At 46.7% G+C, this 15,237-nt stretch overlaps 1 protein-coding gene across 14 annotated transcripts in view; it reads right to left on the reverse strand.

The window, feature by feature from the left end:
- UBR4 (ubiquitin protein ligase E3 component n-recognin 4) overlaps window positions 1-15,237 on the reverse strand; it is an 85,667-nt gene that overhangs the window by 44,274 nt on the left and 26,156 nt on the right. For 10 of the 14 annotated variants that reach the window (XM_075606011.1, XM_075606018.1, XM_075606017.1 and 7 more), the window contains exons 27-53: window positions 14,662-14,819; window positions 14,363-14,575; window positions 14,156-14,257; window positions 13,842-13,942; window positions 13,005-13,203; window positions 12,689-12,877; window positions 12,468-12,531; window positions 10,939-11,130; window positions 9,848-9,918; window positions 8,796-8,943; window positions 7,631-7,858; window positions 7,338-7,508; window positions 7,036-7,218; window positions 6,673-6,831; window positions 6,423-6,575; window positions 5,703-5,930; window positions 4,630-4,787; window positions 4,374-4,545; window positions 4,088-4,289; window positions 3,822-3,985; window positions 3,522-3,738; window positions 3,144-3,360; window positions 2,882-2,914; window positions 2,113-2,176; window positions 1,891-2,025; window positions 1,602-1,776; window positions 68-208 (exon numbers count right to left, since the gene is read on the reverse strand). In XM_075606011.1, coding sequence (XP_075462126.1) covers window positions 68-208; window positions 1,602-1,776; window positions 1,891-2,025; window positions 2,113-2,176; window positions 2,882-2,914; window positions 3,144-3,360; window positions 3,522-3,738; window positions 3,822-3,985; window positions 4,088-4,289; window positions 4,374-4,545; window positions 4,630-4,787; window positions 5,703-5,930; window positions 6,423-6,575; window positions 6,673-6,831; window positions 7,036-7,218; window positions 7,338-7,508; window positions 7,631-7,858; window positions 8,796-8,943; window positions 9,848-9,918; window positions 10,939-11,130; window positions 12,468-12,531; window positions 12,689-12,877; window positions 13,005-13,203; window positions 13,842-13,942; window positions 14,156-14,257; window positions 14,363-14,575; window positions 14,662-14,819 — 4,237 coding nt within the window. The remainder of the gene's footprint in view (window positions 1-67; window positions 209-1,601; window positions 1,777-1,890; window positions 2,026-2,112; window positions 2,177-2,881; window positions 2,915-3,143; window positions 3,361-3,521; window positions 3,739-3,821; window positions 3,986-4,087; window positions 4,290-4,373; window positions 4,546-4,629; window positions 4,788-5,702; window positions 5,931-6,422; window positions 6,576-6,672; window positions 6,832-7,035; window positions 7,219-7,337; window positions 7,509-7,630; window positions 7,859-8,795; window positions 8,944-9,847; window positions 9,919-10,938; window positions 11,131-12,467; window positions 12,532-12,688; window positions 12,878-13,004; window positions 13,204-13,841; window positions 13,943-14,155; window positions 14,258-14,362; window positions 14,576-14,661; window positions 14,820-15,237) is intronic. The other 4 variants (XM_075606021.1, XM_075606020.1, XM_075606014.1 and 1 more) reach the window with 2 other exon arrangements.

Below are 15,237 nucleotides of genomic sequence, written 5' to 3' on the forward strand. Positions count from 1 at the left end.
CATGTCCATGTTCCCACATAGAAGCTTGTACCAGAGAAAACCCTTCATAATCATTGGCACAATGTACCTGGTAGACACGCGGGAGCCAAGAAAGCGTTCTTGGGTTTTGCGGCATGCAGTTTCCAGAATTGGTTAACCAGCTGTGTGATAAAGCTATACTCCTCGCCTTCTGCACCTTTCTGGGCTTCTTTCTTCTCTTCCCCACTCTCTAAAAAGGGAAGGATATGCAATAAGTGCTGGAATCCGTGACTGCCCTCATTCCACATAAAGCAAGCCACGTTAGTCACCACGAATAACATTACACTGTTTAAACAGGTCTTCAGGTTTATAGTATTCTTTTCTTGGGGTTGAGGAGGAGCGCTGGATCTCGTGATATGTAAAAGAATATAAATATATATATAGTGCAGATGGTAATTCACTGCTTTAAAACGATGTAAAACATAAGAAATGAACTCACAAAAATCGTATAAAATCACTGCATGTCAGAGATCCTTCTCTCTCTGACTGGAGCCCTTTATGTTACTGGAGTCTGTATCCTCTCAGCGAAGTGGGTGATATGAAAATAAAGAAAACCACAAATAGTGCAAATAGTATGAACTATACAAATGTATTATGCACAGGTTATCAGGAAACTCACATTTTCCATTATAAGATTGGATGGTGGAGAGAACCGCCGATAGAAGCAGGCTGCTGTTCGGTGCTTCACTTTCCCCTCACAGTGTAGTTCAATGCCAATCTATGCCGTCGGGTGAGGGCGGGAAGCCAGAATGGGAGTAATCTTAGCAGTAGTTTGCCAGTCCTTCCAGGCGCAGAATCTCTCTAACTCTACGCGTTTCGCAACAGCTTCGTCAGGAGAAGCTGTTGCGAAACGCGTAGAGTTAGAGAGATTCTGCGCCTGGAAGGACTGGCAAACTACTGCTAAGATTACTCCCATTCTGGCTTCCCGCCCTCACCCGACGGCATAGATTGGCATTGAACTACACTGTGAGGGGAAAGTGAAGCACCGAACAGCAGCCTGCTTCTATCGGCGGTTCTCTCCACCATCCAATCTTATAATGGAAAATGTGAGTTTCCTGATAACCTGTGCATAATACATTTGTATAGTTCATACTATTTGCACTATTTGTGGTTTTCTTTATTTTCATATCACCCACTTCACTGAGAGGATACAGACTCCAGTAACATAAAGGGCTCCAGTCAGAGAGAGAAGGATCTCTGACATGCAGTGATTTTATACGATTTTTGTGAGTTCATTTCTTATGTTTTACATCGTTTTAAAGCAGTGAATTACCATCTGCACTATATATATTTATATTCTTTTACATATCACGAGATCCAGCGCTCCTCCTCAACCCCAAGAAAAGAATACTTCACATCCTGGGATTAGGAACGATCCCATCAGAGGAAGTTGAGCTGCTGCTGTACACTGTTTTTATTTTTTATTTTTTAACACTATATGGTGATAGGTTAATTGTGTGTACTTAAGGTGTGTCACTTATCACACTAATTACTATATTGTTTAGGAAGCGCCCAGTCCATCCACTTCCCCCACTCCCTCACCCACTGTTACCTCTTCAGGTTTATAGCACAGAATTCCCTACCTAACTCTGCCACCGGGAGCTTGGACTCGGTGTAATGGACCAGGTTGTTTGGACGCATGATGGCAATGGAACGAGCGATGATCACCAGCCTCTGGAACACTTCGGGGTCGAGGTCCTTCCCATCCCGGCTGCAGGAGCTCAAGCACTGCAAGGCATTGCTCAGCAACGCCTGATCCTGAGAAACAGTACAGAACCAAGCAAAAGGAGTCAAGTAGAAGATAATACAAAGCCCGGCATGGCAGGAATACTGCAGCCCTGATGGAAAGACCCTCTCTTAAGAGCTAGGTACCTTGTGGTTGTGGTATGCAGAGCGGCTTGTGTGCAGACTGGCTAGAAGACTCTTCGTCTGGATCTGGACACTGGATGGAGTGGGCATGGACAGCAAAACTGTGGCCAATTCCAGAGCAGAAGCCTTGTTCTTTTCCTGAGTCAGAGAAATGTGTGGGCTGTTACTATATCAAAGCCAGATTGTTGCTCTACAGGATACTCTCGAGGAAGTCAGAAAACATACCTTCTCTGGCACTGGTGTAAAAGCAAAACAGCTTTCTAGAGCTTCCAGAGAACTTCCCACAAGTCTGGGGAGGAAAGATATTCTGTGAGAATCAGAGTCTCACCAAAAGCAGAATCATAAAACGTACCAATTCTGCTGTATAAGCTCCACAATATATAGCCTTGCACACAGAGCTACACAAGCACTGTATTAATTCCATTCTGGATGATCTGCTTTAGTTCTCATAATCACCAAGGTAAAAGGTTAATGCCAAACAGTGTTTGGGTGCAACGCAAGCCACTCAAAGCTACAGATCTTTGCCAATGCATCGTAATGTGTATTGCCAGTGCTCACTTTCTGCACTACTAATGTGTTAATGACTTGGAATCGTACCTTGCATCGCCATAGTTGAAGCACCTACAAATCTCAAACAATATAGACATCTACGCAAAAGAAATCATCTACTGGACTTGCAGTTCTTCATCATCATGTATCATAGTTTCCAACCAGAGATAAGATCTTTGTAAAATTAGTACTAGAACTGTAAAGGTCCGTTTCCAAAAACATTTCATGCCCCAAGTGCTACAATTTTCATTCACCAGCCTACGGGTCACTTGCTTGGTCTCACATTCCCTAAGTAACGTACAGTAATTACAATGGGATAACCTAAAGGTTACCCAAAGACCGCCATGCAAGGAGGGCCAAGAAACCAAAGCGCAAGAGCACAGAGGCACACCCGCCGGGGTCTGTGCTCACACTCACTCGTGCAGAGAGAAGAAGACTTACTAACCGGTCCAAGATCGTTAGGGGTTCAGGGTCAGAACTTTGTGGGAGCAAAGAAAAAAAAAAAAAAAAAAAAAAAAAACAAGAACATGTGAGGTGAAGGAATAGGGGTTCAAACTCGGGACTAACCCCAAGAGCAAGAAATGACAAAGAAATGAGCAAGAATCATTGAAGCTTTAATGTCTGCTAAGCAGGTTACCATCCTCAGTGGAAGTCACAGGGCAATTGTAAACCATCTGTCTCCCATCACCTGCGGCCCCCACACTCACCTCTCCAGCACGGTGCCATTGGTAGAGGGTGGAGTAGGGGTCTCCACTTCTGTTGTTCCATTCCCTTGGTTCAGGTTGGGAGGGCACACACTGCTCACAGACGCAGATGGGAAGTCCTCAGGGGGCTCATCTGGCCAACCAAACTGTTCCTTTGTCTTCCCGTAAATTTTGACGGCGTCTATCATGGTGACGCCAGCTGGATCCACAGAGGCTCCAACTGCAACAAGAAAGTTTGGGGGTTACGTGAGGAGAGCTTCACAGCACGCAACTTTCCCCTTTACTCTTCAGCAAAGTCCCATGTGCATAAAAAAAGTCCTCACTGCAGGTGTATCTGTAAGGAGAATTAATACGGGGTGTGTAACGATGCAAATAACTTACTAAATATATTGAGTTTTTTGTCTGCTTGCAGCGCTTCCTCTCGTGTAAACGGGAAGTCGAACCATCGAGACCGTGCCATATTCAGCTGCATGGTACGCCCAAACATCTCGATATAGGACGGGGCTCGCTCAATGGCCTGTGTGCCGATCTGAATGCGCATTCCTGTCATCACCATTGTGCTGTTGTTGTTGCAAGCTTCAATGGTAAACCCACCGGGCTAGGAAGAGACAGAGGAAACACTTGTTAGCAGCGAGGCATATCCTAACTCCTAAACCTCAAGTAGGTACGGTGTTCTTTTACCTTTGTGTTTGCAACATACATCCCGGTCGAATTGAGCCGGTGCTTTATCTGCTGTGCATTATACAACTGAAGCAGGTCATTGCCTCCAAATTCAACATCTGTCAGCTGCTGGTTATGTTCAAAGAAATCAATGGGAAAGGTAACCTGACTGGATGCACGGGTCACTGCAAAGGGAAAGAGATACCAAAGTGAGATCCAAGAACTGGAACTCCTTACATAAATGCACAGAAGGCATTCTCCCAATGGAGGCAATGAATGCTCCTTACTGACTGCAGCTGGCTTGCGTTTTCGCACAGGTTTCATGATACTAATGGTGCTGCTGGGTTGCAGAGAAGGCTGAAGCCAGTAAGAGGTGTTCTCCACGTTGGCCATGTATATACGCAGACTGCCATCCTCACAGAGGAGGATCATGGTGGTCCTCTGTTGGTCATTGCTAGCAGTGTGCCGAATAGCTACCATGTCCTGAATCTGCAAGAACCAAAAGACAATTTGAGCTGTAACTTATGTAACAGATCGATAACGGTTCCCTGCGGAAATTGTGCATTGACTCACTTTGGCTTTGGCTGGTAGGGTCTTTATCTCCTGGATCAGGAAACTGTCTGGCTTCACCATGACCACAAGAGGAACTCCTGTCGTCTGCTGGACACAGCACACCAAACCAGGATGGTTCATTACCTCTGACCACTGACATAGTGCTGGGGAGGTCTTGCTTCCTCCGTTCGAGCTGTGATATTACAAGGCATGTTGATGAGTGAATACAACTTTTACTTGTACCATGCATGGCCAAGCCACACTCTCCCAGCCTTACCTCTTTATGTTAATTGGGAAGAGGCGCAGTATCTCCAGACAAGATCTGTTTATGGTGGCAGCAAAGGATTTGCCTTGACAGTAACTGAAGAAGAGCATCTGTAGGACATGTGAGTAATACACAGACACGCCACCTCCGGCCACCTGTCCATTACTATCCTGTAAAGGAGAGGGAGAGAGGGAGAGACTATAAGAGCCAAGATAGAAGACTTCTCCCGTGCTGCCCCCTCTCTCTGGAATTCCTTCCATGCACCATCAGACTCTCCCTCCCCAGCTTCCAACCATATTAACGCTCCCTGAACACCACACTTTTCAAGGAAACTTATCTAGCACACCCATAACCCCTTATTGGTACCAGCTGTGCGGCTAGACCACACTCCACCCTAACACCCGCAAACATCCACACTCCCAAACCTTACTGGAACCAGCTGTGTGGCTGGCCCAAAAGCCAACTTGAGGCCTACTTCATCCTTACCTTTTGCTTCAACATTGCCCCTTATTCCTTCTAGATTGTCCACTCTCAGGAGCAGGCCCCTCATTGCATGTTTGTGCCTCATTCTGTTTATGTAATTATCAAAGCTCTGTAGCCCCCCTGTACTGCGCTGCGGAATATGTCGGAGCTTTACAAATAAACGATAATAATAATGAGGCGTACAGAGCTATAAGCAAACAAACATCTCCCCTAGAATAAAGGAAGCCTGACCAGTTGGGTCACGGTCTCTATGATAGACTGACATGAAGGTCATTAACATTTCTGAAGTGGTTGGGAAGTTTGAAAACGAGAAAGAACATCCCATCCACTAGACCAGCGGTGGCCAACTCCAGTCCTCCAGACTACCCTTCGCCCCCCCAACAGGTCACGTTTTCAGGATATCCCTGCATCAACACAGGGGACTCAATCAGTGGCTTAGTCAAAGACTGAGCCACCTATGCTGAAGCAGGGATATCCTGAAAACCAGACCTGTTGGTAGCGCTTGAGGACTGGACTTGGCCACCCCTGCTCTAGAATCTCCCACTCACATGTGGCTAAGTTTAGGAACAGCAAAAGTAACATTAAAACACATCGGCCCGAACCTTGAGGTCTTCGTGATTGACTTCCAACACGTTGGTAACATAAAAAGGTCCATGTTTGGCGCTGCTGGCCTCCTCCATAATCTGTGTGTACACGTAACCCGCAGAGGACATAATCACAATGATATTTTTCCCTTCCTCGTTAAAGAGGAACGTGACGTCCCGGATCTTGGAGCTTGGCAGCAGGAAGTAGAATGTGGGGCTCAGGGCGTCCATGGACAAGTTATACACCTGCAGTGAGGACAGATAAATGTCACGAGAATCCATTAACATGACGCAAATCATTCTGTGGCGGCATAAATTGTACAACCTGGGTCAAAGTACAAGGACATCCCACTGAAATGTTAAAGGCAAAAGTGACCCAGGAGGAATATACCACTGTGGATAATAATAATAATAGCATGTTCTTGTATAGCGCTGCTTGTTTTACGTAGCGCTTTACAGAGACATTTTGCAGGCACATGTCCCTGCCCTGTGGAGCTTACAATCTATGTTATTACAGGGAGTGCCCAAGGTCACAAGGAGGTATTGAACCAGGTTCCCCTGCTTCAAACTCCCAGTGCCAGTCAGTGTCTTTACTCACTGAGCCGCTCCCTCTCCCTATGTAGTTCTATCTATGTAGTTGGGCCTCACGTTTAAGCCCTTTAGGCAAATGAGCATGTAGCATTCAGCTATGTAGTGTCGTTTTTAACATCAGCTGTATCCAGGAACTACCTTACTAACCTTAACGAAGTCGGCGGTGACAATAGCCAGTTCAGTTTGGGAGCCTGGCAACCAGACAGCTTTAATGATGAAATTTCCAGTTGCCAGCTGTGGATGAAGCACCAAGTGATCGGACACTGAACCAGAACTGCTGAACGTGAGGACATGACAGTCCTGTTGCACAAGGGGAGAATGAGAGAAGCCATGAAGCATAAACTATTGCTTTGGGAGGTAAAAGAATAAGTAAGTCAGGTATACATTGTAAACCTACCTTCAGCCCACACACTGCCAGGTAATCCTCCTTGCAGGGGTTACCTGTCAAGCTGAGCACTGTAAAGGGCACAGGGGCAGAGGCCAAGCGTGTCAGGGTCAGCTTGCGCTTGCTGGAATCCGCTTGCTTTAGCAGTGCAGAGAGTTGCAATACTGTAATCTGCAAAAAGAAAGGGTAGCAGGTTTTCAGAACGGTCTCCCAAGCAGCAGGGTAAATACACTAACGGAATTAAAATACGCGATGGGGCAAATGGTATACGAGGGAAAAGCTGGATATTAAACATGGCTTCAGGGAAGAATAATACGGGAGAAATAAGCAAACAGCACGAGATGAAGTTGAGAAAGGATGTATATCGGCACTCGCCTTCCCCTTTTCATGGCTGACGGCGAGATGTTGCCTGCGCCCGTGAGGAGAGGACAGCACACACATTGCGACTCTGCGTAACACGTGAGCGCTGATCAGCTGACGAATGGTCTGGCCCTGATCCCCACTGTAATTCATTCGTACATTTTCAAAAGCTCCTTCCTGCGAGCCCAGAGTGGGAACCTGGAGGAACAGGAAAACGTTGGAAAAATGCACCGAGAATTACCATTACAATACAACCCGAGTCAGCTTTCTGTGACTCTCCCCACCACCTTCTCTCACTGGCCTTCTCCCGCACTTACCATCAGCTGGTCTGTCATTTCCACATTCTTGTCCAGCGTGTGCAGCTGATTCAGGGCTTGCTGAGCTCTGCTGCTGCTCCCCACGGCCGATGCCTGCTGAAAGTTATTCCGTATGGCACTCATCAAGAAATTTAGCATGTCCAGAACCGGTGGTGCAAACGAGACGTTAGCCTGATAGAGAAGGAGTAGGGTAAATCATAGCTCATACATGAATCTCCAGCAGTACTATGATCCTTTTCAGCTCTTCGGATCCCCAAATCAGTCATTGCCCCCACTTCTCCGTCACCATTCACCTGGTTTAAGAGTTCCTCTCTGCAGCCCTCGATGTTCCGACACAAGCTGCTCCTTTTGGGCTTCTCGTCATCGGAGCCCTTGCCGTCGCTGATCGTGACCTTTCCTTTTTCACCAAGGGAGGAGCCAGGATGGCGGATGGCGCTCTCTGGAAGGCGGGGCTCACTCTGGAAGGCAGATTCCTTCATGGTGGAGCTCATCCCGCTGCTGGGAGTTCTCTTAACCAGAGCCTGGGGAGAGGTTTTTCTTTTTTTCTCCTTGGCACTTTTAATGCAGCAATACGGGTTTCATGTTTTTTTTTTCTTTTTATTACAGGATTGAAGCAGGGGGTCTCCGGTGCTGAACAGTGCTCATTTGAGCTCCGGGGACCCCCTACTACCAGAGATACTTACCTCCGTAGGGGGTGCCAGTATTTCTTTTCAGTTTAAATGTCCTGGTCACGCAGGCCAACAGGTAGCCGCACCGGATGACATCACAGCTTCCTATTGGCCCGCGCGACGGAGGACATTTAAACACCGCCATTATGTTAGGCACACAGTTTCTCTGACTGCAGAACTACCGGCACCCCTTACAGAGGTATCTCTGGAAGCATGGGGCCCCGGGGCAGAAATGAACACAGTTCAGCTCTGAAGACCCCCTGCTTCAAAGCTGTAATAAAAATAAAAAAATTAAATAAAAACTGAAACCCGTATGGCTGCTTTAAGTATGTTCAAGATGTCTGGCCCTGCTGCAGTAAGGTTTTGCACTTCAAAGGAAGGAGATTATAATAAACGAAGGTCCTACGCTGCATCAAGACCCTATAACTCAGGGGTGATGGACAGTAACACTTACTAACACAGCAACCATCTTCCTACCCCTCCTTTGCTCTGCCTTGGCATGCACTGCGGCCCCTTTCCCCATATGTGACTGCAGGTGAACCTTATACAGTACATACACCGTATTCATCACCTCCTCTTGGTGCTAGACAGGTGGAATAAACCTCATATGAGAGAAGTTGCAAGTAAAAGGAGTGCAGGAGCTGAACTGCTTTTTGTTTAGTAGACAGATTAGGCTTCCACAGTGGGAAGAGGGAGTAAAACCCTGGGGGGGGGGGACGGTGGGGGGCATCGACAGGTATCGCATGATGGCACTGGAAGAAATGCAAGGACCAGAGGTCGCCAAACTCACCAGACAGCTGCCATCCTCCTTTGCTCCGCAGTCACAGAAGAAAGACCCATACTTGGCATAGGAAATCTCGTGATCCTTGTGGCAGACTTTAGCGCACACGGTGCACACACCTACTCCGTCCACCATCTTACAGGTGTGGCAGTGATACCTGAGGAAAGAGACAGACGGGGCCGGATAAGGGACTCCCCAACGCTAATCAGGGAAACGAGGGGTAAGCGCGTCTCAATAAATGGAACCAAACTGCGGCGAGAGATTGCACGGTTCACAGCAGCAAAGCACATATATTTACATACTATTTTCTGTATGTAACAGGCACTCTTGGACTTGTTGATAAAATGAAAAATATTGATTACAAAAAGTTCAAAGTTTCGTTGACCTTTTGTAAAATATTTTTCAACAAGTTCCGGAGTGGCTGTTACTATTTTCCTTTATTCCTAATCTTTTTGCAGTTAATGTACCCGTGCAGTATAGCAGTTGTATAGATACGCACACGCACACGCACACATGTTATACACTACTATAAAGGCTAGTTAGTGGCACTTCGACCTCTCCTCAGTGACCAGTTCTGAAAACCAAGGCATCAATATACATGCTGCATAAACAGCTACATTCAATCTGAACCCCTTCAGTCTACATCTGCGTCGCCGCAGCGGGTGTGAGCCGTTTGCTGACGTTACAGCTGCTCAATTTCAATCTGAAACTCACCAGCCCTTTTATCCCCTGTACCCAATTTTCCAACTATCTGTCCATGAAATGTCTGTGAATTGACTGTATAACCTCTGTTCATTTAATGTAACCATGTGTTGTTATAACTCTGCGCCCAGGACATACTTTACGTTAACTCTCGTTTTCAAGTGTTACTTCCTGGTAAAAACATTTTATAAATAAACATGTAAATGGACTTAATAGGCGTATGATAGTCTGAAAATAAAATAAATGATGTAACATTCCCTCCAGCCCAACCCCCCTCTCCCCTCCTCCCCCCCCCACCCCCACCCACCGCTCTCATCAAGTGAGCTCAAGCAGGTTTACAGCTAGCAGGGACTACTCACCAGTGCTGATTCATGAATTCTTTCTGTGTGATGGTAAATGTGCAAAGTTTATTACACAGGGAATCTTCGTCCTGCAATAAAACATGGGCGATTGTGAAGAAACCCAGTGAAATGCATGGAGAGGTACAATGTATTCGCACTATACAATTTACATACCAGTCTTGTTGCAGGAGCATATTGTCCATATACAATACAATTTACATAACTATTAAGCACCTCAAAAATAAGGCCTTGAAGGCTAATACACCACAATATCATTAACACTTTCACATTGCATCAATCTTCCCTATTTAAACACCAATACGCTGGGTTGTTTTTACACCAGGTTCAGAGATCTCACAAAACTGCCCAGAGTGCCAAAACCCCAAGTCAATCAGATAGACCAGGGGGGGCTCAACTCCAGTCCTCAAGCACCCACCAACAGGCCAGGTTTTCAGGATATCCCTACTTCAGCACAGGTGGCTCAATCCGTGGCTCAGTTGTGGATCCCGAAAACATGGCCTGTTGGCGGCCCTTGAGAACTCGAGTAGGCCACCCCTGGGATAAGTCATTACTGACAGATTTAAGAGCGAAAAAAGAGTTTTGTTATCTTAAGCGTTTAATGAACCGACTTTGAAAAAGATAAAGACTTGGGGCCTTATTCTATACGGTGTAAAGCAGCGGTCAGGCAAATATCTCCCTTGAAGTCCAGGGGGCTTTTTGGACCGTGCTGGACATTTTTGAAAATACAATTGAATTTGTTTTTTTTTGCGCGCCGGCCACCTGAGAGCTTCAGCCAATGAGGGCGAACCAGCCTGGTGACGCGTCCGCCACGCCTCCAGCTAAGTGCATGTTTCTCGCGTTCGCCACGGACACGTGACGTCACGCAGCCACTATAATCTTAGGCTCTGCTGTCATTTGTGTGCGTAATACGCACCCCAAAATATTACTGTGTTCTATGACAGATCTAAGGCTTCCTGTGTGATCATTTACATGAGAACCTCGCCCACTTACCATATTTATAACATACTACAAATAACAGATCCAGAGAAGAAATAGGTACATGGAAAGCGGAAATGCCAAGCAAGTGGGTGACTGGTGCTGCAACTTACCGAGTCTTCTGCCTGGGAATCATCCTCTTCAACGGCAAGCTCCTCAACCCAGTCAGAATCCACATCTATGGCTCTCTCCTCCCCATCCATAGCGGGCTGGCTGTGTCCCTGCCCCGAGCTGTGACTCAACGCATTGGTTACATCCGCCAGGTATGCCACTATATGGCACGTGCACTCCAGGATAGTCACGTGCTAAAAGCAAGCGCAGCAAGTTACTCTGTGCAATTAGGATGGGCTATAGATCATGATTCCAGGCAGGCACCACGTTGGGTACCCCCTGCCCTAACCCAAAGGCCAGAAAAATGAACGCACATCGCAGGTAAGTCAAAAAATCGAGTGTATTACAATCCCAAAAATATGACATCTGTCACTCACTAGTTGTTGCTTATTAACACTAACTCTTCCCTCTCTCTCCTTTGCGCTAAAGGTCCCCGTGGGGACAGAAACATCAGGCGTGTGTGCATTTTGGATGTAATAAATGAGAGAGAGACAAAGAGAGAGAGAGAGACAAAGAGAGAGAGAGAGACAAAGAGAGAGAGAGACAAAGAGAGAGAGAGACAAAGAGAGAGAGAGAGAGAGAGAGAGAGAGAGAGAGAGAGAGAGAGAGAGAGAGAGAGAGAGAGAGAGAGAGAGAGAGAGAGAGAGAGAGGGACAAAGAGAGAGAGAGAGAGACAAAGAGAGAGAGAGACAAAGAGAGAGAGAGAGAGAGAGACAGACAGACAAAGAGAGAGAGAGACAGACAAAGAGAGAGAGAGGGAGAGAGACAAAGAGAGAGAGGACACACACAGAGAGAGAGAGACACAGAGAGAGAGAGAGAGACAAAGAGAGAGAGAGAGAGAGAGAGAGACAGAGAGAGAGACAGAGAGAGAGAGACAGAGAGAGAGAGACACAGAGAGAGAGACACACACACAGAGAGAGAGAGAGAGACACAGAGAGAGAGAGAGAGAGACACAGAGAGAGAGAGAGAGAGAGACACAGAGAGAGAGAGAGAGACACAGAGAGAGAGAGAGAGAGACACGCAGAGACACACACAGAGAGACAGACACACACACACACACAGAGACAGAGCCTTGTGATAATTTAATTTTTTTTAATTACAATTACGGAAGCCTTTAATGTTTTCGCTTTTGTCTATGTATGATGACATCATCCCTCAAATGGAGAGACACAGAGCTGCAAGAGCGTCTATCAGCTGTTCCGCTACAGAGAATTTACCCATCTACAGAAACTTTTCTTCTTGTCCTAAAAGATTATCCTCCAAGCGGCAAAGTGCTCCTTGTACCTGCAGGATCCGCGTGGCATGTTTGCGCTTTAAAATAATCATGTGCAAGACCAGCACCTGCTAAACTGCTGCCTTTTCATATACATTGCAAGTTTTTAACTTATGTCTTGTGAGCATCTGTCTTTTTATCCAGTAAATAAATGCTGTCATCTTTTTTTTACTATGGAGAGTGCACTTCTCATTTTTGTTCATTAGAAAATATATATACACACACACACACACACACACACACACACACAGCACTTACCTTCCCTTGCATCACATTGCTGTTCATTTTCTCTACGACGTTCTTCTGGGACAGGTACTTCTTACTAGAGGAGAGGAGTTCAGGAGTTACAAGCTCACCCTGCTCCTGATGCTTTAAGTACATGCAGTGCCCACAGCTAGTGCTGTATATGTACAACCCAGAGAAATCAAAATGCTGAGGTACCAGAGTGCTGCCAATTATTTTCTCAGAACCCCTCTCACCATCTTGCCAGCCAATCCATGGCTGCTCGGTGCAGTTGAAGGTGTCCGGCCCCCTGCCCGGCACTTGCAAGTGTAGCCATCACTACCACGAGCTCCGGGAAGCCAGTGCCGTCACCGTTGGCTAGGAGCTCGGTGGCCATGGGAATGAGGGTGCTGAGTAGCACTGTGCACACGCCTTCTCCTACCTGACTGCAGGACAGAAACAAGACAAAGTCAGAAGATTGATGCCAAACTGAGATGGGGACAGCTAGAATGCCATGCTGCTGTAAAGAGGGACACTTACGCAAGGAAGATCAATGCATTCGCTTAGTGTTACCTGTTCTCTCGCACTATGTAAGCAGTCAGCAGCTGCAGTAACTGCCTGTTCTCCTGCACAATCTCCGACTGGTCAGAGTCCTTCGGAGGAGAGGTCGTCATGCGTACGAGCCACGACTGGAGCTGTGCAGGCTCCACGCAGGCAAGCTGAGCTAGTGTCCCACAAAGGTGCAGCAGGCTGGGGTTAGGGCTTTTCTCAGCTGCAGCACGAGAGACATTTCAAGATCGTTAATTTAGAGGTCAACTATGGAACTCGATCCAAACGGCAAATGCCCTGTACTTGTGGCCCCTTAATGCATTTCTGCACAATCTAATCTGTAAATACCTAATGGAAGTCCCTTATCTAACCGCGCGTCGCAATAAATTACACATTCTCCCATCATTACACTGATTCACCACTAAATGCCCAATTCTGTGCCCTGTATGAACTACCCTGTCTCATTACCAAGCTCCTTACAAGGTCCTAAATAGGCATCATTCACATTGTTGCATTTACCCCATAGGCCAGGCGTTCTCAACTCCACTCCTCTAGACCCCCCGGACCGGTCAGGTTTTCAGGATACTCCTGCTTCAGCACAGGTGACTCAATCAGTTGCTCAGTCGACAAGCCTGCTTCAGCACAGGTGGTTCAGTCTTCGACAGCCACTCAATGAGCCCCCTGTGCTGAAGCAGGGATATCCTGAAAACCTGACCTCTTGGGGGGGGTGTCTTGTGGACTGGAGTTGAGATCCCCTGCCATAGGCTATCACAGTGCCTCCCCCATTCCGCTCTATATGATCACATGCACTCCCATTACATGTCATTGGTCACGTGCGGTGGTTTTGCTGGTCTTACTCACTCAGCTGAAAGAGTTTGGTGAAGAACTTAAGGACTCGGTTACAGAATTTGGCCGAGAGAGACTCGTTGGCCGTCGCCATCATTATCTGCACCAGCTCGCCGCTGCAAGGACCAAACGAGAAATAAGACACAGAAAAATATGCAGATACATGCAATGTAACTCACCGAGCTTGCACACCAGACAAACACACACACGCTATGCCCAAGAGCCTACATCCTTTCAACACAACTCAGAGCCTGCGTCCTGCAAGCAAATAATCAATGCAGCCGCAGACACACGTCATCTCGCTTGTGATGGATCATATTCGAATGCACCTCTCTGTGAAGAATTCCTCCATCGCCTTGCGGGCTTGGCTGCTTTCCAATTGCTTCTCCAGGTACTGCAGACACTCCTCCAAGATGGACTCATCCAGCCCACTGCGAAGGACCAGATCAATGGTAGCGGTTATTGACACTATTGCAGAACGCTCTCCATCCCACTTTAAATCCCACCCCCGGGAGCATTTCATAAAATGTGCATACCTGCTTGGGTCCGAGTGATTGGCCAAGACATTGTAACATCCGGCGATCAGCTTCTCGTATACATGGAATGAGAACTCGTCAGATTCTGCGGGCCCCAGGACCCTCTCCAGGGAAGTGCTGCACAGCTCCGCCACGCTCTCTGTGCTGCTTTCCAGGAGAAGCGGCAGCAGGGATTTGATGAGCTCACGGGAATTCAGCTCCTCAGGGCACCAGCTGTAAGGTGTAAGGAAACGATCAGGTCAATGAGACGAAAGGAACAGCAAGAATCGACTACAACATTCATTTGGAGAAGCACTTACACTATGAGATCACCGGTGAGTCTGACGAGGGACAGAAGAACGTGCTTAAGGGAAGCAGCGAGAGACATAGTAGGGCTGCATAGGGTGCCCAGGTGAGCGGCTTGTACTGCCCCAATATAGCTCTCCGATGGAATTGTGTCATTGGCAAAGGCATTGCGCTGAAAGACACAAGACGCCTGTTAGTGCAGCAAGATAACACACACACACACAAAGACTTCAAAGGCCCAAGTGAATTTTATTTAAAAAAAAAAAAAAAATCTTCCCGCCTCAATATTATTTAACCAAAATATTTATATATACTTTTACACAATAGTTTTACAATGTAATCCCAGACTTAAAATCACATATCGTCCATTTTCAGCCACATGTTATCTTCCTTCCTTTGAAGCAGGAAGTGTCAATTAATAGAAAATCTGGTGTATTCGGGAAATTAGTTATCAGGTAGGTAAAACCATCTTAAATGTGAATGACAAGTTCCGATCCCACAATGAAGAAACAATGATGACAGATGATGGATCTTCTCTTGGTCAACCAATTATTCTAATGACATTCAAAAAAAAAAAAAAAAAATATTTG

This window comes from Ascaphus truei, chromosome 6, assembly GCF_040206685.1.
Source record: "Ascaphus truei isolate aAscTru1 chromosome 6, aAscTru1.hap1, whole genome shotgun sequence".
Classification (NCBI taxonomy): Eukaryota; Metazoa; Chordata; class Amphibia; order Anura; family Ascaphidae; genus Ascaphus; species Ascaphus truei.